The sequence below is a fragment of the Doryrhamphus excisus genome, chromosome 23 (assembly GCF_030265055.1).
Source record: "Doryrhamphus excisus isolate RoL2022-K1 chromosome 23, RoL_Dexc_1.0, whole genome shotgun sequence".
Lineage (NCBI taxonomy): Eukaryota > Metazoa > Chordata > Actinopteri > Syngnathiformes > Syngnathidae > Doryrhamphus > Doryrhamphus excisus.
In genome coordinates, this window is record NC_080488.1 from 12,539,136 (window position 1) to 12,564,791 (window position 25,656).

General features: G+C 39.8%; 2 protein-coding genes across 12 annotated transcripts in view; both read left to right on the plus strand.

The window, feature by feature from the left end:
* il1rapl2 (interleukin 1 receptor accessory protein-like 2) overlaps positions 1-6,353 on the plus strand; it is a 203,688-nt gene extending 197,335 nt beyond the window's left edge. For 6 of the 8 annotated variants that reach the window (XM_058062861.1, XM_058062860.1, XM_058062863.1 and 3 more), the window contains 5 exons: positions 40-156; positions 2,348-2,470; positions 2,770-3,012; positions 3,671-3,701; positions 3,889-6,353. In XM_058062861.1, coding sequence (XP_057918844.1) covers positions 40-156; positions 2,348-2,470; positions 2,770-3,012; positions 3,671-3,701; positions 3,889-3,977 — 603 coding nt within the window. In that variant the 3' untranslated portion in view covers positions 3,978-6,353. The remainder of the gene's footprint in view (positions 1-39; positions 157-2,347; positions 2,471-2,769; positions 3,013-3,670; positions 3,702-3,888) is intronic. The other 2 variants (XR_009120848.1, XM_058062858.1) reach the window with 2 other exon arrangements.
* Positions 6,354-9,126: 2,773 nt separating this feature from the next.
* Positions 9,127-25,656, plus strand: part of si:zfos-2326c3.2 (misshapen-like kinase 1) — a 34,849-nt gene continuing 18,319 nt past the window's right edge. For 2 of the 4 annotated variants that reach the window (XR_009120855.1, XM_058062995.1), the window contains exons 1-10: positions 9,127-9,366; positions 10,441-10,506; positions 18,804-18,860; positions 20,781-20,906; positions 21,034-21,144; positions 22,589-22,679; positions 22,825-22,955; positions 23,206-23,260; positions 23,375-23,453; positions 24,500-24,672. Coding sequence is in view for 3 of the 4 variants with exons in the window: in XM_058062995.1 (XP_057918978.1) it covers positions 9,310-9,366; positions 10,441-10,506; positions 18,804-18,860; positions 20,781-20,906; positions 21,034-21,144; positions 22,589-22,679; positions 22,825-22,955; positions 23,206-23,260; positions 23,375-23,453; positions 24,500-24,672 (946 nt within the window). In the remaining variant the exon portion in view is untranslated. The remainder of the gene's footprint in view (positions 9,367-10,440; positions 10,507-18,803; positions 18,861-20,780; positions 20,907-21,033; positions 21,145-22,588; positions 22,680-22,824; positions 22,956-23,205; positions 23,261-23,374; positions 23,454-24,499; positions 24,673-25,656) is intronic. The other 2 variants (XM_058062996.1, XM_058062997.1) reach the window with 2 other exon arrangements.

Consider the following 25,656-nt stretch of genomic DNA (forward strand, 5'->3'; position numbering starts at 1 on the left):
TAGTCAATGAAATATTGACTAATCTTCACCTCCCATCAGGTTTTATCCATCATTAAATGGAGGGGTCCAAAGAGCAACGAGCTGTCCTCTAAGTTTTGGAAACAGGTGGTCTACGAGATGCCAGCCAAGCGAAGAGAGACATTGTCCAGACGTCAGGTAAATTAAAATTATTACGCTCAGTTTTGATGACCCAACCCATTTCATGTCTTTTCATTGAACTCAATTTTGTTTTATTTAGCTGTAGTGTACGACTGCATACTGACATGCTTAAAAATCAGCCACTCCAAATTGTCCATAGGTATGAATGTGAGTGTGAATGGTTGTTTGTCTATATGTGCCCTGGGATTGGCTGGCCACCAGTCCAGGGTGGACCCCGCCTCTCGCTTCAAGGCAGCTGGGATAGGCTCCAGCACCCCCGCAACTCTTGTGAGGATAAGCGGTAGAAAATGAATGTTCAGTATGATAATATCTACCTACGTATATAAGCATCCACCTAAATTGATTATTTGTCTCCATCAAAACACGACTGAAATGAGTTTTATTGTGCACGTAGGCCTTTAATTTAGTTTTTAAAATGAATAGTTGACTGCACCAGCTTTTTGTAACACAGTTCAGTTTAAGGCTTTAAGTGATTCATATGCTAAAACTACAATTTGAATATACTTCATACACATTCCGCAGGTCGTTAGTAGTAATGAAAAACCATAAAAAGAGTCGAATGAGTGTGAAAATGTAATCTTTTTACGTGCTTTTTCTCCCCGTGGATGCAGACATTAACGACAAACAGATGGTCGGTAAAATGCTGACTAAATTTAGCTAATAGGGAGTATGAAATAGGAATTACTGTGGGAAAAATGTGTCCACCTCAGGTGGTATATATGTTTTCCTGCTGCTAAGTACGGAAGGCTAATGACAGGAAAACAAAGCATACACTGAATCATCACTTAACCAGCCTCATGTATGCCAAAGTGATGTATAGTCAGTGATGTACAGTACGTGGCATACTGTGCTATGACTGCAGCAGCCATTTCTACAATGCTTTATCTATAAAGCATGAGCAGAGTAAAAGTGTGTAGAATGTTCTTCAGCTGAAAGCATGTACAAAACAAAACGAAAAAAAGCGACACTGATACATGCTTCTCAAAAGGTTACTGAAGATATAAATGACATGTCAAGATATGAAATATATTTATTTGGAGGCCTAAATCACATTTTCCCCTGACCCACTTTCTGGGAATGGCAGCTCTTTCTGGCTTTTTATGACCGCAGCAAATGAAATCACATTAAACTATGATCTATACCTGATGTGTGTTCAAGCCAAGCGGATGAGTTTGCAGCCGCAAGCCTCAACCAAGGACACATTATCAGCAGCAGTGACATAAAAAAAAACAGAATCACAAAACAAATGTTATGGTTCTCATTGAATGACAGAACAAACATTTTGCATGAAGGTGTAAGGGTATTCAGTAAACCATAAACTATATGGAGCATGATTAGATGATGATTAGTGTGATATTGGTCCTATGTTTATTTTATCAACATATTTAGATTCCTGGACCAATTCCTTGGCAATTGTATCCGGAATTATTCCATTATTTTGCAGAACCTGTTGGAAACTTGTCCAGATTTTTTTTCCCAACTCCTCTGACCATTTTTTTGTGGAGTTATTTGTACAAATGGCAAAATTGGTCAAGGAATCTTTTTGAAAATTCCTGGATCCAGAGAGTGATCCCGATCCGCATCAAAATTGACTCAGTTCTTCCGTATCCCATTTCTGACAATTCCCGAAAATTTCATCCAAATCCATTCTGAACTTTTCAAGTGATTTTGAACACAAACAGATAAACACAGTACGTAAGTACCCACATTTATTTTACCCAATTCCCCTTTTTCATTTAGTAAAGTATTATAATCTGAGGGGGGGAGTGTGTCGTAACCACGGAATGGCATAACATGAGGAAAGCCCGTACATCCCTACAACAATGCCAAACCTTGGGACCGTTCCAGGTTGGGATGTAATTGTCTGACTCATTCATCCATGGAAAGTCAACTTTAACAATGTAAGCCTCAGAAGATTCTTGGACAAATAATCACATTTTTCACAAGAATACTGAACATAAACCATCCGTCTTGCTCAGAAACCCGAATAGCAATAAGGTGGACTTTGATGACCCGCCTTGGCTTCATATTTTCATTACTTTTGGACTTTACCTTTTGCACAAAGGATATTGTCGTCTGTCGACCAATCACTTGGATAATCCTTGGATTAAAGTTAACCCTCCTTGGATAATCAAACATTTGTGCGTGTCCTCAGAAATGTGTATTATTTGTGTTTCCACGGTAACAGGTGATGGACTCAGGTGAGCAGGGCCTCTTTGGAGACCTGCAGACCACCGTCTCCACCATTGCCATGACGACCACCTCAGCATCCCTGGTGCCTCCGAGTGAGAATCGGCATGGACATCATCAGGTCAGCCATTGCAGATGCAGCATATTACTTTAAACCGGCTAGCCGGCGACCACCGTGGATACGACTCTTCCGGCTGCTTTTAATACTTCATACAAGTTGGATCGGGGAGGGTTTTTTTTATGAAATTCAGGTTTTAAGAAAGCTACCATTTGTTTTTTATTTATGGACTTGATATCTATTTATAGTCTTACTAATAAGATCATTTTTGACACTGCACCGCTTCACAAGGTCAGTAGAATTTTCATTCCGAGTCGTGCTGCATGATAAAAGTTCAAGGAACACTCTGGTTTCTTTCGTAGGTTTCCTTGGCAACAGAGATCCCTGACTACAACCAGATGACCTTGCCTCTCGGAGGGGGTCACATGGCTACAGCAGCCCAAATGAGGCATTTCTGCCGCAGCTATGAGTTTCATCTTCCCCCGCAGCCTTCTGCCTTGTCGCCTCCCCTCCCAACTCCTCCTCCCACCATGCAGTTCTCCACTCTGGGCCCTGGGGGGCGCCATGTCTATTGCAACATCCCGATGACCCTTCTGAATGGACAGGTGGGCAAACGGCACTCTTGATAGATAGGCACTCTGGTAGGTTCCACCCCATCGGTGCCATTTGACAACTTCTTGACAATTTCTTTTTGGTCCAAGTTGCCGAAGCCAAGATGACTCATTCTTAAAAAAATAAATAAATAATAAAAATAAAATAAAAATTGTTAAATACAATAATTACAATTTTCATTTAATAATTTATGTAACACAACTGTACTGACATTTCAATCCACTAATTTTTAATAGATTTAAATACATACTTTATTAATCGCCGATAGAAATTCACATTTGTCATAACGTCATAATAAACGTAATCACTTAAAATAAAAATTAAAAAGGTAATAAGTCCCGTCCTCTTTGTGTTTTTATGGCTCCCCCTCTGCCTTCCGTGGGGTGGGCGGCAATGATCTGCTTAGTCTTTCAGTGGAGCAGGACAGTGATAGTAATCTGCCACTGAAACTCATCAAACTAAAAAAAAAAGTACTTTGCAGTTCATTATATCGTGTATTTCTACATTTTATTTCGTGGGGATGCAAGCGGCACCGATTGGATGGAATGGCCCCCATAGTTTCTTGTTGTGTATCCTTTCTTATCCCTTATGTTCTTGTCTGTGTGCATGTCCCCAGACGTACTTCAACTAAAACCCGTCTTTTCTCCCTAGGGGTTCAGGGAAGTTGACTGGGGAAGAAGAGGTCTGTTTGGATAAAACAAATGTAGAAAGAAAATGTCCCCCTCCCTTGCATATGTTTGTATTTGTCATAGATTGGGCTGTAGATGTTTCATGTGAACCCTTGCCATGCTCTAGTGGAGGATTTAGGATTGCAGCCAACGATGGAGGTGATGGCTGCTTATCACCTTGTTGTGTTGTGTGTCTTGTAGGTTTCTCAGAGCAACACACTTGGAAAGAAGGCCGAGGTCCACCTGAACAGCACCTTTGTACCACTCACCAGCAGAGAACTAAGCTCTGATATCTGGTAGAAACATGCTTGGCTGCTACTGGATTAAAGACTACCGCTTTACAAAGAATTTACTGATCTTTGACTGGGGACAGGTTTTTGGACCTTGTACAGACATGGACCCGGGGCCCTTTTTCATCCCACGCTATGAACAAAAACTGCTCAAATACTATTTGAACGTGTGGATTCAAAGTGTTTGGACTGCAAACTGATTGTATATTTCTATTGAAGCTCCCACCATGTTCCAGTTGGATCCAAACTGGTGAGCAGAAATGTGCTTGCTACATAGGTAGATAGCCCACCTAAGAACAAGCATGGACATGTTGATTTGTTGATGTGGAGACCTGGAAAAGTCCTTGGAAAGGTGCAGGATATGTGTGAGTATATTTGGGTTCCACCACCCGGCCAATGGGGTCGTATGAGGGCAACACTGAAAAGAAAAAAATAGTTGATCCGAGACAAGACTACTACGTTTTCTGGACTATAAATCGTTTTGTAGAATAAATTGCACAATGAATGAAAAAAAAACATACAAGTAGTACTGGACATGGACCAGCTTTTGGAGGCATTAAAAAAAAAAAGACCAAAAACAGATATTTCATCTTGAAATAACAATAACATTGAGAACAGGTAAACTACGTAATCTGCAAAATATGATTTTCTTTTAGGGGCATTTGTGTTCCATTTTTCTCAGTTGTTTTTATAAGTTGATGTTGAAACTTCCTGAGAGTCAGGCGGACTACTGGATGAGCAGAAGGCGGGCCAGCGAGGAGACAAGAGACGGGGGTCTACCACATCCATACATAAGAGTAAACCCACGCCTTCCTGAAGCAGCTGAGGTGAATAATAATAATAATAATAATAATACAGGTACAATAATCCCTGATAAGACACAGTTGCACTTGATCAGAATCATCATTTATGGTTGAAATGGCTTCATTTCTCTTATTATGTCTGCCATATTGGATAATACAAGTGCAAAGGTCACTCTAGGGGTGTTATTTCATGTCTAGAGGGCTCTAATAATGTTAAATACTGTATTTAGCATTTTTTATGTATTTTTTATTGTTAATTAATTGAATTATTATTAAAAACATTCGTTCATAAATAAGAAATCCTTCTTATTTTGATCGAGTCTGGGACCAAATAACCACGATATACAAGATATTACTGTATATGTTACGTATAAGTAATATTATTACTTTATCCTTACAATTTTACAACTTTACTCTCATAAATTCTGACCTCTTTTTCCAGTACGAATTTTTAGTTGTCTTGCAATATTGCATCTTTAATACCATAAACACAACTTCCTTATATTTCCACTTTAATTCTGTTGTATTTTTTTCTTCCAGTGTAGCCCTAATACTCCAACCAAAATGAAATTCAACAATGCAACGCAGTGACTTGCCCACCAAGGACACCTGACATGCTTTCTTTAGTTTCATAACAACTTGGAATGTGAGTTATTCTCAGAAAATGTCCGTTCAACGTGGTCTCAAACAACAATCTGGCGACTTTATCAACGGATACATTTATCCTGAAGGCTGGTGATCTGAAATGGAATCATTTCAGCAAGACTGTGAAAGAGAAGAGAATGACTGGAATTGTAAAAGTAGTCTGCTGATACGTGTGCAAGTCAAATACAAACAGACTTTTTATTTGCTTAACGGAGAGATAAAAATAAAAAGAAGAAAGGAGCCATTTCAGAACAGTCTGCAGGCACAAAGGCTTTTTTCTACTTGCATGATCACCCATTTAGATACAAGAATAGATAGACAGTCATTTGCTATGGAGGGATGTCTTTTCATTGATAGGCTAACAGATGAAAAAAAAAAGTGGTGTCTCTCCTAAATGTTTTTTTATGATTATTTATTTTGTTTTTCTATGTTGACAGTTTTCTTCTTTGTTAAAGTTGGTGCGAGTTTAACCTGAATTAGTTTGAAATGTCTGTTTGTTACAATAATCTCTGTACAGCTTCCATAACGTACAGTTACAGTATATATACAGGAGTGCTATCCCCCCAAACCCCCCCCACCCCCACAGTTTCTATTCAGGGTGTGTTTACTGTCATTCTGTTCCTTTTTCAAGTTGGACCACCAACAAACAGCAAACAACAAACAAGAGCGCCACATCAGATTTCTTCTTTGTGAGCTTTAAGAACGATGATGATTTTTCATTAGCGGTTTTGAATTTATGCAAAGGTACTGTCATTGTCTTCAGAACCAATGAATTCTGGATATTTGAGATTATTCAATACAAGAGTGAATATTTGAGTTGGCAATATCAAGTCAAGTGGTTGTCTTTATGCTCATTTCTTTGAATATTCTTTGGATATATTGGTTGGAATAATTTAAAGGACAATAAAAGTCATATGAGTTGTTTTTATATACTTTGGATTCCTCATCCTGCTACTGTATATTTTTCCAACTCATCTTCAGTCTGTGTCTATGTTATATCTTCTACTTCTTCTCATTGGTCCGATAACCATCCTGGCTGCAGCGATGCCAGGTCCAAAAGCCGGATGACTGCCTCTTTAAATTTAAGTTCCTACCCTGCAAATTCCTCTTTCCAATTACTGCTTGTCAGGAAATATAATTGCTGTCTAACAGGTTTTCATCCATGGATGGAAGCGCTCGATCATTGCACGGCAACACCTGGATGCACACACGGCTTTCTAGCACACTCGACAGAAAAAAACTTCAGACAAGAAAATGGTTTCAGCGCCCTGAGAAGCTATTTAAGGGCCATTTGCTTGTTGTGTAGCTCTCAAAAAGCCTAAATCTGATGATACACATATTGAATGACTCACAATGTGCGGTGGCCCATCTCACCTGGCAACTTTATTTCATTTTTGGTTCCTAAGCCGGCGATGTCCCTCTTACGTAACAGGTGATAGTTGTTTGCATAGAATTTGTGAATACATGAAATACAGCCACATGGCATTTATGCTAATAGTACAAAGCACATTACAGTGTTTCAACCAAAAATAATTTTTTTAAGGAGACCTATGATACTTTTCCCCTTTTCTGACCAATAAATGTAGTTAGAATGTTGTATTCTTGTCTTAAATGATGACAAAATATCAGATAATGACTTTTCGCGCATTTGGAAATGAGCTCAAAAGGCGTGGTAAAACTCCCCCTTGTGTGGACTTCCTTATATGGGCGTTGCTGTAAGCCAGATAAGCTCTCTGCCCTCCCTCTGTTTATGTTGCTAGCAATGGCTTTACAATTGCTAAAGACGCCACCACCAGGCACAAGTGGTTGGAGTTCCTGATCCCCTACCAAAAGAAATACATTTTAATCTGTCAGCGGAATTTCACACAGGTTTTGTCAACAGTATTGGCCACTATGCAGCTGGACCAGCCGGTGCCTTTCCAAAGGAGGCGTCAGAAGAGCAAGCGGTAAGTAGCAATGTATCAGTGTCCTAACTGTGTTTATTTTGTGTAAGTTATGGAGCAATAACGGTTGTCTGTGTAGCATTATAGAGTGTGCATCCAGGGAGCGGGGTTGCTAATAGCCTTTTCACACCACAATTAGTGACCACATTAGACGTTACTGATGCTGAACGCTAAAATGCTAAAGCTACTTATCATTGAGGTCTTGAAGGAACCTCTTTGCTTGAGAAACTTCAGATCTCTACTTGCGGCCTCTCCTATACCTTTTTTTTCCAGTGTTGTCAAGCTCTCCAGCACATTGTGCTCTGGTGAGGATGCTGCGGGATGGTGAGGTGGATGGTGGTAATATTGAGGAGATCAGAGAAGTTGGGGTGAGAGAGCTTGTGGATGACCTTAAATGTACACAGAAGGATTTTTGAATTCAATTGTAGATGTGGCTCGGAGCCAGTGGAGGTGCTGCAGGATGGAGGTGATGTGAGGACTTTGAAGGGGTTCTGGTGATGATGCAGACGATTGGACGGTAATGGAGGGATTTGTGATGGAGGCCGACGAGGAGAGAGTTGCAATACTCAACACGAGGTAACCAGGCTGTGAACAAGAATAGAGGTAGTATGGCGGCTGACGGAGAGGCGGAGGATATTAACTCATTCAATGCCGGACATTTTTCAGAAGCCGTTCTGCTTCGTGTCAGACATTTTTGATGATTTTTCGAGGCACACAGAATATTGTGATCTTGGACTATACTGTATATACCAAAAGAAGGTACAAGAAAATACAAAACAATAAATGTACGGCTTATACAGTGACTAAAAATTTTGTCATGTTTATATTAATTTGATGCCAAAGATGTGTGTTTGTGTGTGTGTGCGTGCGTGTGTGTGTGTGTGTCGGCAGCTGACCCTGGTGTGAACAGGCCCACTATGTAACACCACAGAGAGAGCATTCTTTACGCTGACACAAACTGCACACACACACACACACACACACACACACACACACACACACACACACACACAAAGTGAGCAATAGAGTCACTTTTGTGTAAACCCTCATCGTTACATCACATCATATTATATCATATTGTATGAGAACGTAACGTTATGTGACCTGACATGATAACATAAACTGGCGACCCCACCTCTCGCCCGTAAGACAGCTGGGATAGGCTCCAGCCTATGAGCGGCATAGAAAATGGATGGTATTATATCATAACGCATACAATAACGTAACACAACATAGATAGCATATTTTTGTGTCAACTCTCATCTTATATCATATTGTATCAAATGACATGATAATGCAACTTTAGGCATGTTATAAATCATATTTGATTTTTTTTCTATATATTAGTTAAATGAACTAAAATTTGTGATTCCATTTGTCAATTTTTCAGTTAGATTGTCACCTTTTAAGCAACATTATGAGGCTAAAGGGGGAAAATCCCTATGAAGTTTTCCCCTTCAGTTGGGATGTGTTGACTGAGGTTTTATGCCGTTTTTCTTGGCGCTGTTTAACAAGAGGAAGAAGAAAACTGTTACTTTCGGATCTACACGCCAAGTGAGAAATCGTGTGAGAGGGGTGAGAAGGAGAAGACGAATTTCAAAATACAGACCTAAAAGAACGACACTTGTGAACAAGACATTTCAACGAGTAATGTTGTTTTTGCGCAAAGACGTACAGCAATGTTATAGGATTAAGTGACAATTTGACATACTGAAACAAAGAGGACGCGGTCACGTTATAAAAGTCACAGCACTGCCGGAAACAGCCTTGTTCTGAAAGGTCCACCCGGAAGTGGTTTAGGAAGCCAAATGGTGGCTTGATGCAGCTAGCAAAACTTGAGAATGGACTCAGGAGACAAGTCAGTTAGTTTGACGAGGAGAAAATCCGAGCGTCCGTGACGTGACCACAAGTATCAACACTTTCACAACATTATTGGCAGCAATGTCGAGAGAAAACACCACCCGAAGTTTGGACAGCATAGACCTTGCTGCGCTCAGAGTAAGATTGCATTCCTTTACTTTTAATGAAGTGTGTGCGTAAAGTAAATAGTACACGGTGTGTGTGTGTGTGTCGCTTTAAATGTTAACGTAACATTTGTTCCGACATTGGTTTTAATGTTGACACTTTTAGCTGCTGTTTGAAAGGGGTGTTGGGTGTCAACTTGTCTTGTGCCTCGTAACACATTCTTAGACACTGTTGTCACTTTTGTCACTGATTTTACTCACTTTGGATCAGAACAACAAAAATAACCGATTGAAATCACACATTTGGAACATTTCAGTGCATCTACCAAATCAATAATTATGTCAGCATATGTTTTCAAGTCTGCATCATGTCTGTTATGGCAGAAATAATTTTCCCATCTAAGTTTGATTTGAGTATCTTTGGAACACGAATCGCCTGTAGCATTTGTAAAGCAAATGAAATGCATGGAAATGAAGCTTAATCCATGCAGTACTTTCAAATATTTATCACTACATATTCAAAAAAAGCATGAACACAATTAATGATTATGATGGGATACAAATTATTTGTATGTCTTTAAGGGCACAGTTCGTATTTTTTGACATGACGTTGTATGACATCCCCATCTGCAGTGTAGTACATCCATGGTGACTTACCTCTGCCACTTGGTCCCCCGAGTCCAGTCCTGGTTGGATTTCCGTGACAAGGAACGTAGCTCCGCTAAGTTGCGTGTTGTTTTGAGAAGCCAAACCAGCAACTTAACAGAACGATGTTCCATGTCACGGAACTGGGAGCTTGGTGTTGGTTTGATACCATAATCGCAGTGTCACCCAACCCTGCATGGCCACAAAGTTAAGAAAGGCATTTTTGTGTCAAGTAACATAACTAAGTTGTTTTTAAACAGTTAATCACACTTTGTTTCCAATATAAGTACAACGTTAACAGCTGCTTTGGTCATAGTCGAAACAAAAGCTGATAATGTCATCCAGATTTGCAATTGAACTTCTTCAGTCTCTTTCCCAGGACAACTCTGCATTGTGCAACTTCAGCCACAAGCATGGAACACAGTCCTACCAGACGTCTTATTCCTTTTCACCTTTTCTGTAGGATCCAGCAGGTATCTTTGAGTTGGTGGAGGTGGTGGGCAATGGAACATACGGTCAGGTGTACAAGGTGAGCTCCATGTTGCTTACTTTCATTTCAATTGAATGTCGAGTGATTGTTATAATTATAGTGGTTATTATTACTGTATATGATTTAGCCATATTGTACTGAGCAGCCAGGAAAATGAGTGCAACTTTCCTATACACGACGGCCATTCAAAGTCACTCTGTTCACCAAAAATACTCATCAACCACCGAATGTAGTAGTTTCCTTTAATGCAGTTGTCTTCAACAATACATTCATTGTGGCTTGATTGTGGTAGTAAGTTAGTTTTTAAAACTTTTTAAAATCATCTCACTATTCCCCAACAGCGTCAGTACGGACACAAAGTTCAACATAATATTTGTGTCACTTCCAGTAACACATACTTTAGCTACTTCCGTTTGGGTGGGAACACACACACACACACACACACACACACACACGCCGGCACCTTCAGCATGTGCAGCATATTTGAAAGGTCCCATGTTTGGTCCACTTCCTCATGGTGACATGTGCCTGTGCATGCATGTGTGAGTGTTGTGGTTTGTGGTTACGGCCATCGGTTGATGGTACAAATCTCATGATTTTGACTGATTTTTCAAGGCACACAGAATATTGTGTCCCGGGACTATATAAACACGGTAGCCCGTATCCCAAAATAAATATTATACTCTCATTTTTCATCAGAAAAAAGTTAATAATCAGCAGTAGAACATGGAACATTTAAGCAAAATATCAGTTCAAAACAAAGCACAAAAAAACATACATTTCAAGCATAACTTTCACTTTGACACAAATTGAGCCATATATATTTTCCAAAATGTCAAACATCTGTGCCATTTTTTTAAACAAATCTAAAACTATTTACTATTTATTCCGCATGTTATTAAGCATAACCTCCTATGCGCTACATGCCTTTTCACTTCCTGGTTGTTGCAGCGCATCGATTTCAATGGGAGAGATGCAAGCTCTAATAAAATGTAATTTGCTGCCATGTGGACATTTTTTCGGCTTAAAAATGCATCAATCGTGATCTCTTCTATTGTGGAGTTGCATCATCACCTCTTTGTGCCTCTCACACATAGAAAGGACGTAAAAGACGTTTAAATAAGTCTTTGGCAGCGAGCAGTCGGTTGGAAAAAAAATTCTAAATGAGTTCACGGAAGGGGACAAACCTTCATTATTGTGGTGATGAAAAAAATAGTGCTGTCTTTATCAGAGTGTGTGCCAATACGTCTTTTTTCATGTGAACCAACAAACATTTTGGTCTCGGCGAACCTTATCATTCTCGATGTGCCATATTGGAAGCATTGGCCACTTTTATCACTATTTCAAGCTCAAATTCCTTCCCATCCTCTTAATACGTGGTCTGTTTGGGGAATGATGATGAAGACATTCATACGGGAGATGATTTGAAACTGACTTAATCCAAAATGAATAATGTAACTGGAGTCCATGTGTAACGAGGTGGGTTTTTTTCCTGCGGGTTCAAAAAGTGCTAATTCAGGTCACTTAGTTAATCATGCAGTCTCATTGTATTCTTTGCATCAATGCTTACTTTTACATGTGGTAGTTTTGTGCTGCTCTTTCGTGGGATAAAGTAGCACTTAAGGTATATTTATAATTTATTACTACCATATGGTGAATGAGATGTGTTTTTCTGCAAAAACAGAATTGCTGCAAATTTGGGGCCTTGAATTTTGAATGGCTAGTGTGCAGGGATCCACAATTTGAATTTTGCGACTTCACTTTTTCCTGACATACATATACTGTACGCTTCTTATCAAACTGTTAAAAGCAGTCGAATAATTAGAATTTACATTTTGCACTGGCGGATCTGAAGTAGTTTTTAAGTAGAGCTGATAAGAGTGAGATGGATTTTAAGCAAGTTATTGCAAACAACCATGAAAGTGAAATAGGTGTGCCATTCTTGCTCAAAAATTGGTTTGGACATGCTTAGTTTATTTTCTGAAATATTGCAAAATAAGCACAGTAAGCTCTGTCTATGTCCACACAGATTTCTCTTACACAAGGAAACAAAAGTACATAGTTTATCCCATGACTGAAATTCTACAATTTCCTAACCATAAAAACAGGATGTGGAAGAATGGCCCTCAGATGAGGTGACCTAAATAAACTTTGGATCAGCCTAGCCTTATGATATATATGAAATATTTCTTTCTATGTCCCATCATGTGACTAGTAAGCATTTGGATTGTGGTATCTAATGTGATGGATTGTTGTGGCATGTCGAACTGAGAAGACAATGCTAACATTGAAGCCACAAGTCTTCCATGGAATTCCCTCTAATATTTTAGCCCTAGTGTAGCCATATTTCATCATTCCGCTGTCATCTCATTTCTATGAAGTGCCACTTCAATCAGTCCGTTACGTTGTAACAACTGTCATCGTGGGCCAAATACACCATATAAAACTGAATCCATTCATTTTCTTTACCGGGGGTATGCTGGAGCCTATCCCAGCTGTCTTTGCAACCCTGGAATGCTCGCCAACCAATCACAGGGTGAGGATAAGCGGCATAACAAATGGATGGATGGCATAAATGTCAAAAATTTGAGGAATTACACAAAACCTTTGGAGGATTTTTACCTCAGTTATGATCATTATTTTGATCCTAGGTTATTTTATGAATGCTGATTGGACACTGCAAAATGTTCAAACCCCATCAAGCAATCACTGGTTAGCAGTGGGGAAAATTGGTTGAAAATTGCTACAGGCAAAGAGCTGACAAAAATTATTAATCTATAGGATATTTGACTCCAATTCTGTCAAGCAGCTTGATTGGAGGTAATTGAAAATTAATAGGGTCTTTACTTTGAAATGGAGAAGTAATCTCTCATGTTGTTACGTCTGCATCACAGTCAGGTTCTGGTGGGAATCTGGCTGTGACATCGGTGTGTGGAGTTTGCACGCTCTACCTGTGCTGGCTTGGGATTGCTCCAGATGGAGACTCCAAGTGACCATTGCCGAGTGGATGTTTGATGAAAAGTGGCTCAGGAGTTTGAGAAGGTTGTCCAGAAACCTGTAGGGTGGGTGGGTCAAACCAAGTGATTTTCTTCTTGCCTTCTTAAATATTGTTCCAGGCTAGTTCTGCGGCTCAGAAGGCAGCGGATGGAGCTGAAGGGACCCAGCAGAGGCGGGCAAACCAGCTTTTTGGTTAATAATGTGAGAAGACGAGAAAGAAATGAATTGTGACATACAAATCATCAGTTGTTGATACCAGCTTTTGGTTCATGCTCTGGTAAAACAAGCATTTTGGCTTTGTCAGCTCACCAAGCTAGTTTGTGGTGATGGTTTGTAGACCAAACTTTGCTTCTGTTGCTGATTAGTTCTGCTCTAAAGTTCAATCATCCACTGCTTCTCGGGCAGCAAAAGGTAATCTGAGATGTTTGGGTAAAAAAAAAAACCTATCCTAGACCGTTCACGATGTTGTTTGGTCAGAGCTAACCAGGATGCACGAACGTCACACACAGGACAACACCTCTTGTTTGAGGTCTTTTGTTTCTCACAACAAACATATTTGACAAACACAAACAAGTTCACATTATTGGTAAGAGAACTTTGGGCTACAAAATGAGAGAAACGTGTTTGGATTCTAAGTAGGATCATAAACTTAGACAACAATAGTCATTTTGGGAGATTGTGAAAGCTTGGATGTGTTTTGTGACATTTCATACAGAACATCTGAGATTGTTTCAACTCTGCTCAAAACATGAACAGTTTCATGCAGACTTGCAGACTATACAACATAGTTGGAGAGACCTCTTCCTGCTAAAGGTCATGTGTGGTTGTTTTGGGTCACCCCGGAGAACAATTGCTGCACAGAAATGACTTTCACTGAGGGGGAACATACTGTATAGTTCAAGTCAGATGGTTTTAACTAGGCAAGTTTGGATACAATATAAAAATTGACCATGTGACACATAGTTTTACCATCAAATAAGAAAGGGCCGACGCCCACTCTGGCAATAACTACTACTATTACTTTGTAAAGGTTTAAATATTTTACACTACTGTTTTAACAAAGCAATGGTATGCCATTGTCATTGACAAGCAAATTTCTTTTTAACATAACATTTACATCTTTTACACATGTTCATTTGCTATGTATTTGTTATTCATATAGCATACTGTATAGATAAAAACCCGATCAGCTATTTAGAAGCGTTCCAGTTTTGTCACCACTGATTCATCATCATCATCAGACAATGAACTCCTTGCCCTCTGACCTCCTTATTTATCCAACATTGCTAACTGCCGTTTTTTGCACACAAGGCATGCAGCCCACACGCACACATTGGCAGTAAAGGATGCATTATGTGCAATAGTAATAGTCACATGGTAGGAGTATTGGACAAGTTGCTGTCCCTCAGACAAAGAGCCTTGTTCTAACAGCCTGGGAGTCTTCTTAGAAAAATGTCACATAAAAAAAAAGTTTCCCACTGTGAACTGGCGACCAGTCACCCTAGTGAGCGGTACCAAGCGCTACAGAAAATGCATTGAATTTTATTTTGGGAAATTCAAGTTAAGTTAAGAGAAAGCACATCGTTAAGCACCAAAAAATACACAACAAATTGAAACCAATATCTAAACACTGCATCACCTTGAGGCAGATTGGGCTTGTTCTTCTCACTCACCCACTTGTCGTCATTTTCTCTCTCAACGCATGCATGCACACACATATACACACACATATACACACACATATACACACACATATACACACACATATACACACACTGGGCGTTTCCCTGTTTGTAGAAGGAACTTCCCTTCCGTGCAAGCCACTTCTGTGCCATGAAAGTGTGCGTGCACACATTTAATGTGTGAATTATGATGTTGCAAAGATATAATCCTTTATCTGCTGTGAGATAATACCTCAAAGACTGCAGTATAAATTGAACGAGTGCAACAAGAAGACGTCTTGCGGTCATTGATCAGTTGTAGTAGAGCTTCCTCACCATGCAGCTCACGCAGCTGATGTGACGTTTGACATCATTGTGAAATATCATGGCCGCACAAAGCTGGCTGGAAGGCAATCTTTAAATATGAATCACACGGCCTTCTGCAAATCTTTTTGGTTTCAAGGGTTTGACTTCCGCTTTTTGGGGTGCGACTCATCCTACTGAACTTCTTTTAATTCATCTGTTGATTAAAAGAGAACAATCCAAAAAAGGACAACGTTAGGTGAATTGTTTTAATCATCTTATGCAATTCTTTATTTAATATAGCAAAATACATTCATTGGTTTAAAGCAAACTGATGGTGCATGAAATAGAAAAATATATCTTGTAACGCACATTGGTCTGTTTGTGTTTGAAGTGGAACAGGAGACAGAAAGACAAAGCGGAGCCATGAGAGAGAAAGGCAGGCTAAAGGAAGGAAAGCAGAGGTGAAAGGCAGAGAGTCCAAGTATAGGAGGAAGGAAGAGGGAACGACACTGATGAAAACTGGAGAAGAGGAAAGCAGCCCCCCCCCCAGAGAATTAGAGCTTTGTATTGTGCTCATGTCCCTTGTCGGTTGTCACATTTAAAGAAGTCATATTTTTAGTCATTTTAGGAATTATTACTTAGTTCATACTGAACAAAATCCTGCACCATCTTCACTGAATCGGGGCCCTGTTTACATTCCAGATTCCAGACTTTCAAATATCTGACATGTTAGTAATGTTGAAAGATCTTGATTGAACCATTACCAACATTTATCAATGAATTGGGAGAAAATATTTTTGGTATTTATTGTAATTTTGTAATGCATTCATTAGGATTGACATTATAGTCTTAAAAATTCCCCTTGCTGATCTTCACGCTTTTTTCTAGTGACGGGACTAATTAGCATCTTTGGAGGAGCTACTGTTGGGGTTTAGAGTGAGACGTAAGTTCTCGGTATGTGAATGAGTGGTCCCTGAAGAGTTTAGTCAGTACTGTTTAATAGTCAACATTTCCCACTTCCTGACAGTGTGGAACGGTCTGGAATAATCTCTTAGCAAGGGAATGCAACATGGCCGCCCCCATGGTCGCAATGTTTATTTCAACTAACTTGCATAGTGACATACACAGCAAAAAAATATCTTGTTAGTCCAAAGTATTTTTGACCTTGATTTGAAGTATTTTATCTATCTTAGATGTGTAATAATCCTACGTATATTGAATCAGTCTTGTATAAATTGGTATAATCTAATGGAACAAACACTACAAATTAAGTTTTTTAACCACAAATTAAGCTTTTAACTCGAGTCTATTGTACGTCTTTGGGCATAAACTGCAAATATTAGCAGCGCCGTTTTCCTTTCTCCTTCCTTCCTTTCTCACAGTGAATAACTTCCAGGTTCTTGTTGGCTGTAGACAAAAAAAAGAGAAAAGATTGAGGCAGACAGATTGAGAAAAGGACCGAGACATCAACTAGCAAGTGGCAATAAGTGCTTGTCACATTTGTCATTTACATTATAAATGTCTCTATTGTATCTAATTAACATATGTATGAATATATTATAGTAACCTTTTCACTGGCACAATATTTATAGTGTAATGTGATACTCTTTGTGTTGCGTCTGTGTCAGAGATGGCAATGGTATCTTTCCTTGTTTGTGTGTAGCTTTTCCACAAATATTGAGCATATATATATATATATATATATGTATATGTGTGTGTGTGTGTGTGTGTGAGATGTATTGGATAGTGTCAGAAAGTCCACAAGCTTCCTCTCATTAATCCTGGCTGAGAGCTGAGTGTGTGTGTGTGTGTGTGTGTGTGTGTGTGTGTGTGTGTGTGTGTGTGTGTGTGTGTGTGTGTGTCAGTGACTTATGCATGCCGTTAATAAGTAGCCCAGTAAAACACATCACATTTCTAACTTGCGGTGGCAGCACTGTTAGCAGACGATGAGACAGGAAAGACAGGAAGGCCATTTCCTTATTTATCACAGTCAAGTTCATATGCCAAAATTCTGTGCAATTATGGAAATTATGTCAATGTTAGAATGAATAAGGGTTAGTTGGCTTGACAGGAGCTCTCCAATCTATTATAAAAATATATTGTATTTTTTCACAAGAGGAATATCAGCTATCTGTCTATGGCCACACAGAGATGGCCGAGGGTGGAATCGAACTCGGGTCTCCTAGCTGTGTGGCCATTGTGCTAACCACTCGCTCACCATGCAGCCTTTTTAAATAGTTGTTAATATGAGTTACTTGTATATACTCTTTAAATAGTTGCTTATATTATATGTTTAATGTTTATCATTCAAGTTTTCTCATTTACTCATTTTCTCATTTGCATTTACTGACTGTATTTATTTACTTAATGTTAATGTTATATCATTTGTTCATCTGACACGCTCATGCTCATTCATTTTCAATGGGAACATTTTCATAGAAAATATGAAACGACACAAAATGTGTGAATATTTTGAAGAGTAAATGCATTTTTCTTTCCTGTCCATATTTGCACACAGTTATTGCCAGCATATTTTTCAGTGTCAGTCTAGCGACTGTAAGAAGGACCGTAAGATTTGTCATACCCGCCGGTCTATTTCACACATCCTTGCATGCTTTGAGACCTGTCTCAGCTTAAAGGATCGTAAAGGGGGCACAATATTATCTTGTCAGCCTCCTGACAAGGTATTCAATTTTCCTTTTCACCTTACTCTAATTTCTATACCCTGCTCGCTGTCTCATCCCTGCTTTTATGCTTGGCACACAATTTGTCCTTTTTGATGGTAAATGAAAACACTATCATGTGAAGACATTGACCAAAAGAACTGGAAACAATGTAAAATTCCTTTTATATGCTGAAAAGATGTGTTCCAGGACCACTGCTGATTGATTGACGTTAACGTTCTCCAATTTTGGATCAACATTTGCAATAAAAACTGCTCTAATGATTTGATTAGATTAAACCTTACCGTTCTCTCTTCAATTACCTTGTGACGCAATCCAGGTTTAAGGCCGAAATATGCCAACACACAAACATTTGTATGGTATAAGTATACAAGTATAAAATGTATAGGAACGCAGCACTAATGAATGATAATGTGAGATGATCCATGAACAGATGGAATGGGAGTCACGCTGTAGCTGGTCACAGCACACAATATAATGTGAAATGTTAGCGCTTGCCAAAAAATATTATCCATAAAAAAAGAATCAAACCATGGAACTTTTGTCTCAGACCTTTTGAGGCTTATCTCTGTACTTTTAGGCATATTCCATCCTGGCCTCAATCTTCTTCTTGCTATTGAGTGCTTTGCATTTTCTGGTGTAGCCATTGCACTTGGGTCATTATGATGTCACTCTTGTCTCCTAACAGGGTCGTCATGTCAAAACAGGACAGATGGCAGCTATCAAAGTCATGGAAGTCACAGAGGTAAAATAGCGTTCAATCAGGCTGTATAGTATTTTTTCCATAGAAATCTACTCTGTTGCTTCCACATAAACGCGACACCTGGTGAAAATATATTGGATATTTTCCATATTCGAAAACAGCAACAGGAGACAAGATGGAATAAATGAGATTGGGGAAAAAATATCAGTGTAATTAGGCTGAGGAATCAAGAATTTGCGTCCGTCATTCCTTGTTTCTCTTTTTTTTTCTCCAAAATATGTCTCTCTCTGCTCTTCCTTTCCTAATTAACAGTTTTCTTGCCCTCCGCCAAGTCATTAGAGCATAAACAATATTCTGGCCTTTCTGTTCCAAAAGCATCAACACAAGGAAGGAAGAGCAGCACATTTCTCTTGTTAATCATGTGGTCTAAAATGTCAGTTCTGTTTTAAAAGTATATTCTACCCTAAACCTTTGTTGTAGTTGTTGTGGTCTGATGTTATGTGTTTGTTTGTGTTTTGTGTGTTTTGTGGTCTTGCAGCTACATAGTGGGCCAAACAGGTGAGCGCTGGGAGGTTTTCTAACTTTTTCTTGTGCTTACAAATGAGCACAAGAGCACAAATCGGTTATTTGTTTGTTAATAATAGCATGTTTCAGCAAGGGCGGACATGGACCAGCTTTGATGAAGTTAATAATTAAGGATTATTTGAATTTCAAAAGAAAGCTGTTTCTCAAAAATATCAATCCTTGAAGCAGCTTTTGGGATGGCTAAAGGTAGAGCCCTATGACATCTGTTTTATTTGAAATTGTGATATGGACATATATACTGTCGTTAGTCCTTTATTTTAAAGCAATATTGATAACATTTGGTAGCCAGCAGTTCCTATGTTTCATTAGCATGCTTGCTCTAATCGCAAAACACTCACGTACAAAAACACAATCCAGCCACAGGCAGGGTCCTCTGCGTGTGACATGGGGTTAAAGTTCAAGCTCTACCGTGTCATTTCCCCCCCGCTGTTGGTGCGTACATTTAGAGGGGGTCAGTGACTGGGAGAAGCACCGAGCGGTTTCCTGCTGTCCTGGTTAACATCCACATCCACCTTTTTCACCTCTTCTTCTACCCATCTCGTCTAGCCTAGATTTAAGAGTTCTTCAAGTCTCTTCTGGATTTATCGAATGAAAACAAAGACTGCTGTGCAAGCCTCCCGTCCAACCGATTAACCCTGATGTGGGGTGTTGAGTTGTCCATGAGCTTCTGATGGAGTGATTTACCTTTGAGGAATCACAGCCTAACACTGTGCCAAACCTCAGCGTGTTTGCTGTAGCGCAATTAACATTTATTCCAAATCATCAATCAAATCATTTTTGAGCTGCTGCATGGCTGTTCTGTCTGTGGACCAAACCCTTAGTCCCCTTGAATCTTAATTCTTGATCATACCAAGACCTATTGCACAATGCACTTCCAACTTTTTGGAAACCGTGTAAGTATGGCCCTTTTTTTGTCCCAGCATGGCTGTATTCCATAAAGTGATCTGACCTAACAAATGGCCAACCTTTACACGACACATTGCAGCATTTTATATGAAGCCTTACGTTTTACTTTGAAAAGATTCTGAAACAAGAAAATCTTGACAGTATTTGTCACAACTGTTCATACTTGCAATGCAACAATGTATTAGAAGCAGAAGAGAAGAAGAGACAGAGATTTGCCTGGCGTCCTGTAAACATGACTTGGTCATACATTTTAATATTTTATTTCTGTCACATACCAAAGTACTGAGGTGATATGACCATACAATGACCTGTATGGGTACCACAGTAAGTGTCAATATAGGGATATATATATAGCACATCATGACTGCTTCAAGACTCTTATAAATTATATTATCTTTATTATATTATATATTATCTTTATTATATAAAAATATATATATACAATTATCCTAATGTGCCTCTTGTGAATAGGAAGAAGAAGAGGAAATAAAGCTGGAGATCAACATGTTGAAGAGCTATTCCCATCATAGGAACATTGCTACTTATTATGGCGCTTTTGTGAAGAAGAATCCTGCTGGACAGGACCACCAGCTCTGGGTTTGTTCCTCTACAATCCATTGCTTATTGTCATTAACATATTTGAGATGTTAGATTAGGTCTGTGTTGTTGTTTTTTTCCCCCCCACCCATGTCCGTTTATTTGTGTGTGTTTGTCCGACGGCTAGCTTGTGATGGAGTACTGTGGAGCCGGCTCCGTGACAGACTTGGTGAAAAAGACAAAGGGTAACTGTCTGAAAGAGGACTGGATCGCTTACATCTGCCGAGAGGTGCTCAGGGTAAAGTTACAAACACATTAGGAGCTCCAAACACATCACTTTGCATCCATGTGAGTTCGATCCCCTCCTAGTGTGAATCAAGGTGCACTTTTACCAGCCACATATTTTCCTTTTGCTACTGAAATCTGTTCTTTTTTCATTGGAGGAGTACTGAGGTTGCTACTTGTAGGTGTACGAAACTGTGGGCGGTGTGAGACACATGAAACGCCCTGTTAGCTACGCTCTTGTGTCTGCGTTTGCCTTCCGGTATCTTCTTTGCAAACTTGATATAATATATATCATTTCCGTGAGGTAGGATTCCTTATTTATCAGGGGTTCAAGATACTGTTGTTTCCGTGGAAACCTGCTGTATACGTGGCAATCAAGTCTGGTGCTTGTGTGTCTCACTGAACATTACAGACACATTTCTGACACCTAGTGACCAGTGTAGTATATATTATATGTCGCGACACAATGTTTGTATTTGCATACGAGCCATTTTCATGCCTGCAAATGCTTAATTTAGGCAACAAATTCATAATTGGTTTTAACCACAAAACAGCATCCATCCATCTTGTGCCAGTTTATCCGTGGTCGGGTCACGGGGGCAGCAGCCTAAGCAGGGAGGCCCAGACTTCCTCTCCCCGGCCACTTTGTGCAGCTCCTCCCGGCGGATCCCGAGGCGTTCCCTGGCCAGTTGGGAGACAGTCTCTCCAACGTGTCCTGGGTCTTCCCCGAGGTCTGCTACCGGTTGAACACCTCCCTAGGGGGGCGCCCAGGGGGCGTCCTGCAAACAAGTGCAAAGTTTGAACGTCTGCCAAAACATCAGCGAGACTAAACTGATATGCTTCTTGAAAAACTCCTCCTCTTATGTTTACTATGGCATGGAGGGAGTCGCGGATTTTATTTATTGTTTTTCTACACAAGTCTGTGAGATGTTATGGTTATCATGATGAAAGATGGCAAGATCCTGAGAAACAGGACAGGATATTTGTGTTTTTAGTTGCACTAACAAACCGGGTGCCCGTGTAACACAATCAGTCAACCTAGTGGCAACAATAAAACGAGGATGCTTCTTAGCAGTTAAATGCACGAGGGACAATGGGCTCTGGACTGCCGCCAGTGTCGTTTCTGCTGTCGTCAGCCACGCTGTCTTCATATTGTTTCAACACCATAACATACGCAGACCCTCAGCACATGGTGGAGTCATTGTCAAATTTGGACCCGCTTCCTCTGTTGATTTAACCCCCTTTGAAGAAATGAGTGCGCACACACACATACACGCACGACCACTTTAAAAGACCGCCACTCATTAATTTCCTCTCTACTACTTAAACCAATAGTGTCTGGTATTTTCTTTCCTGAAGGGGAAAAGCATCTGAATAAGCTTGAAATACTGTTTCTCTATTCAGTGAATGTTTATGACCTCATTTGTCATCTGACTGTGCGCATGTTTGTCCTCCAGGGTCTTTCCCATCTCCATTCCCATCATGTGATTCACAGGGACATTAAGGGACAGAATGTTTTGCTTACAGAGAATGCCGAAGTCAAACTTGGTATGACACATGGACACATGCACTGTGGCATCTCAAGCACATGCACATCTCTGCAGGCAGAACAATACACACACTTGGAATGTTGCAACAAGGGCGCAATCACATCACAATCACTTTATTGTCTCCCGTGTTATGTGTGTTTCAGTGGATTTTGGGGTTTCGGCACAGTTGGACAAGACGATCGGTCGAAGGAATACCTTTATTGGTACGCCATATTGGATGGCTCCGGAGGTCATCGCTTGTGATGAGAACCCCGAAGCCACATATGACTACAGGGTATGAAAGTAAATGAATTAAACATGATTGTTTGATTATATGTGCCAAGCGTAGAAAATGAATGAATGTACGTATATTATACTGTTGCTCATATTAAAGTCACCGCCATCTCCTGGTGTATATTACTAACTACACGAGGCACCGTGTTTGCAGAAATAAATACATGAAATCATCAATGTTGAGCAGAACTCATCCAGAGGTTTTTGTGTGTGCACTCAATTGACTATTTTTTTCTTATCCGTCTTGTCAGAGTGACCTCTGGTCTTTAGGCATCACGGCTTTAGAGATGGCAGAAGGAGCACCTCGTAAGACATTTACCACACTATTACTTTTTATCAAATGTATTTTCCCCACTCGGGATTTATCTTGACTGCCACTTGTTCTCTGCCCCTGTCTGAACATTGTGTGTATGTGTGTAGCTCTGTGTGACATGCACCCAATGAGAGCTCTGTTTTTGATTCCAAGGAACCCTCCACCGAGACTCAAATCAAAGAAATGGTGAGTACACACACACACTATCTGACTCTATTTTGTTACTAGTAATTAGTTGGTGCAAGTATATTTGGAGTGAGTCTTGGTCAATAGAGTCCCTTATCTTGTCTTCACTGTAACAAAAAAGCATAAAATCAATAAAAGTTATTGCTACTTTTAATCCTAATCAGGGTAGAGCTGCAGATAACATTGTTGGAAAATACATTTTTCAAAGTTAAGCCCCAGTTGGTTGAGCAGTACCAGTCCAGGGTGCACCCCGCCTCTCGCCCAAACTCAGCTGGGATAGGCTGACCCTAATGCCTTGGTAGCGCCGAACAACCACTTAAGACTTTCAAGAGATGCAACAGATTTTTCACTGATTTGGACTCGTTTGAGAAAAGATTTCCATGATAAGCATCCAAAACATTGATTAAAAAAAAAGAGTAATTGTCATAATGTAAAGTTAAAAGTTCACACTCTCATTCCATCTACTCTTCTGTCCTCACGTCTGCTTCACTTGGATACATAATAGATCAGCTCTTCAGATTGAACTAGTGGTGTGTTCATGCACTATTCATGTCATGGGAAACCCAAGTTCATATCACAGCCTGAGATAGCTCCAACGGTCTGGGCTGTGCAGTTCTATCCAAGACAGCCTTTAGGCTCCAGCACAGCTCCGGGCATACCAATGTATGTTTTGCAGCATTTTAAACATGCTATGCTATGCTTTTCTGAAACATTGGGGGCCTTGGAAATACTCTTTGATAAAAGTTCAACCTTCAAATGAACGTTTTCTTTTTGTATCAGTGATTTTCGTATAAAAGGTAAGTTCTATGTTTATTTTGTTTTGAATTAATTCTGAGTCATAAACCACATTAGTATATCAATTGCATAAATTATTTTACCAATTGTGACTACATTTCACTGAAGCAAAGAGGAAATACTGGTACTTCTAAGTGCTCTCTGGATGAATTGTAATTAAAAAAAATAATCAATATGAGTGTGTTTTAATTTACATTCATATACATATTGCTATTTTTTTCATGGTTACCTTCTATTAATCTCTCACACAGGTCCAAGCGCTTTTTATCGTTCATTGATAGCTGTCTAGTTAAGAACCATCTGCACCGACCCACAACAGATGCCCTGCTGAGGCATGCCTTCATCCGAGATTTGACGAATGAGAGACAAGTGCGCATCATGCTCAAGGATCACCTGGACAGAACCAGAAAGAAGAAGGAGAAAGGTAATATTCAGCAATATCATTCTTGGTCACAGGGTCACTGCATTCACCCACTGATGATGCAGCATCAGTATGGTAATTCAATCAGCAATGTACGTTTAGGTCAGGTACACATGGAGGTAATTGATGTGTTTTCAGCAGAGGTTCCAGATAAGGACACCCTTGAATATTTGCTGCTAAAAATGCACTTCATCAATTTCCGGTGTGTAAGATGCACCGGTGTTTAAGCTGCACCCACTAAATTTAGAGAGAATAATCCTAACAGATAATGCATGGAAAGAAGGCATTGCAACAGCAGCACTGAAGGTTCCAACTGCTGGTCTGTTCAGGCCAGGAGTGTTGAAAGTGTTGACACTTTGATGCTACTCATGTCAAAACTGGAAGGTGGTGGTGGTTGATGTTGTTGCCACTTTGTGTCTTTGAGACAGTCGCATCAAGAATCATGTCTTCCATTCATCATTTGTATAGTATGTATTTATATTCCTTTACGCCTTATAAGGCGCTTGTCTTACTCATCAGATGTATCCATTGACAGAGGAGAAAGAAAGTCTCAAGGAGAGACTAAAAAGAGAGCAGACCAAGTTGGAGAAGCTAAGGCGGGAAGGAAGTAGGGAGCAGAAAAGCCATCTGGGTCTAATTTTCTGTTCGCTTATAAAAACACGCTAATGACTGTCGAAATATGTGTACAGAAATGATAGTCATATTAGTGTGTGGAGTAAACATAGAAATATCGTTGAGAAAGACAATAGACTCATTAAGAACACATGCAAAAAGATGATGTGATTGAATGCAAAAGTCCAGTATCCAAAAGTGATACTGCAACCAAGTGCCAAGATCTGAGAGGGTGAATCATTCCCTCCAGAAGTGTGTCTTTTGTGTCATCAAACTTTGGCATAAAACGTGTTGTGTCTCAGCAAAATGCTTTTAGTCTCAGATCGCAGTGGCACGAGCCCAAATGACATCACCAGCGGAGAGCACGGCAATTCT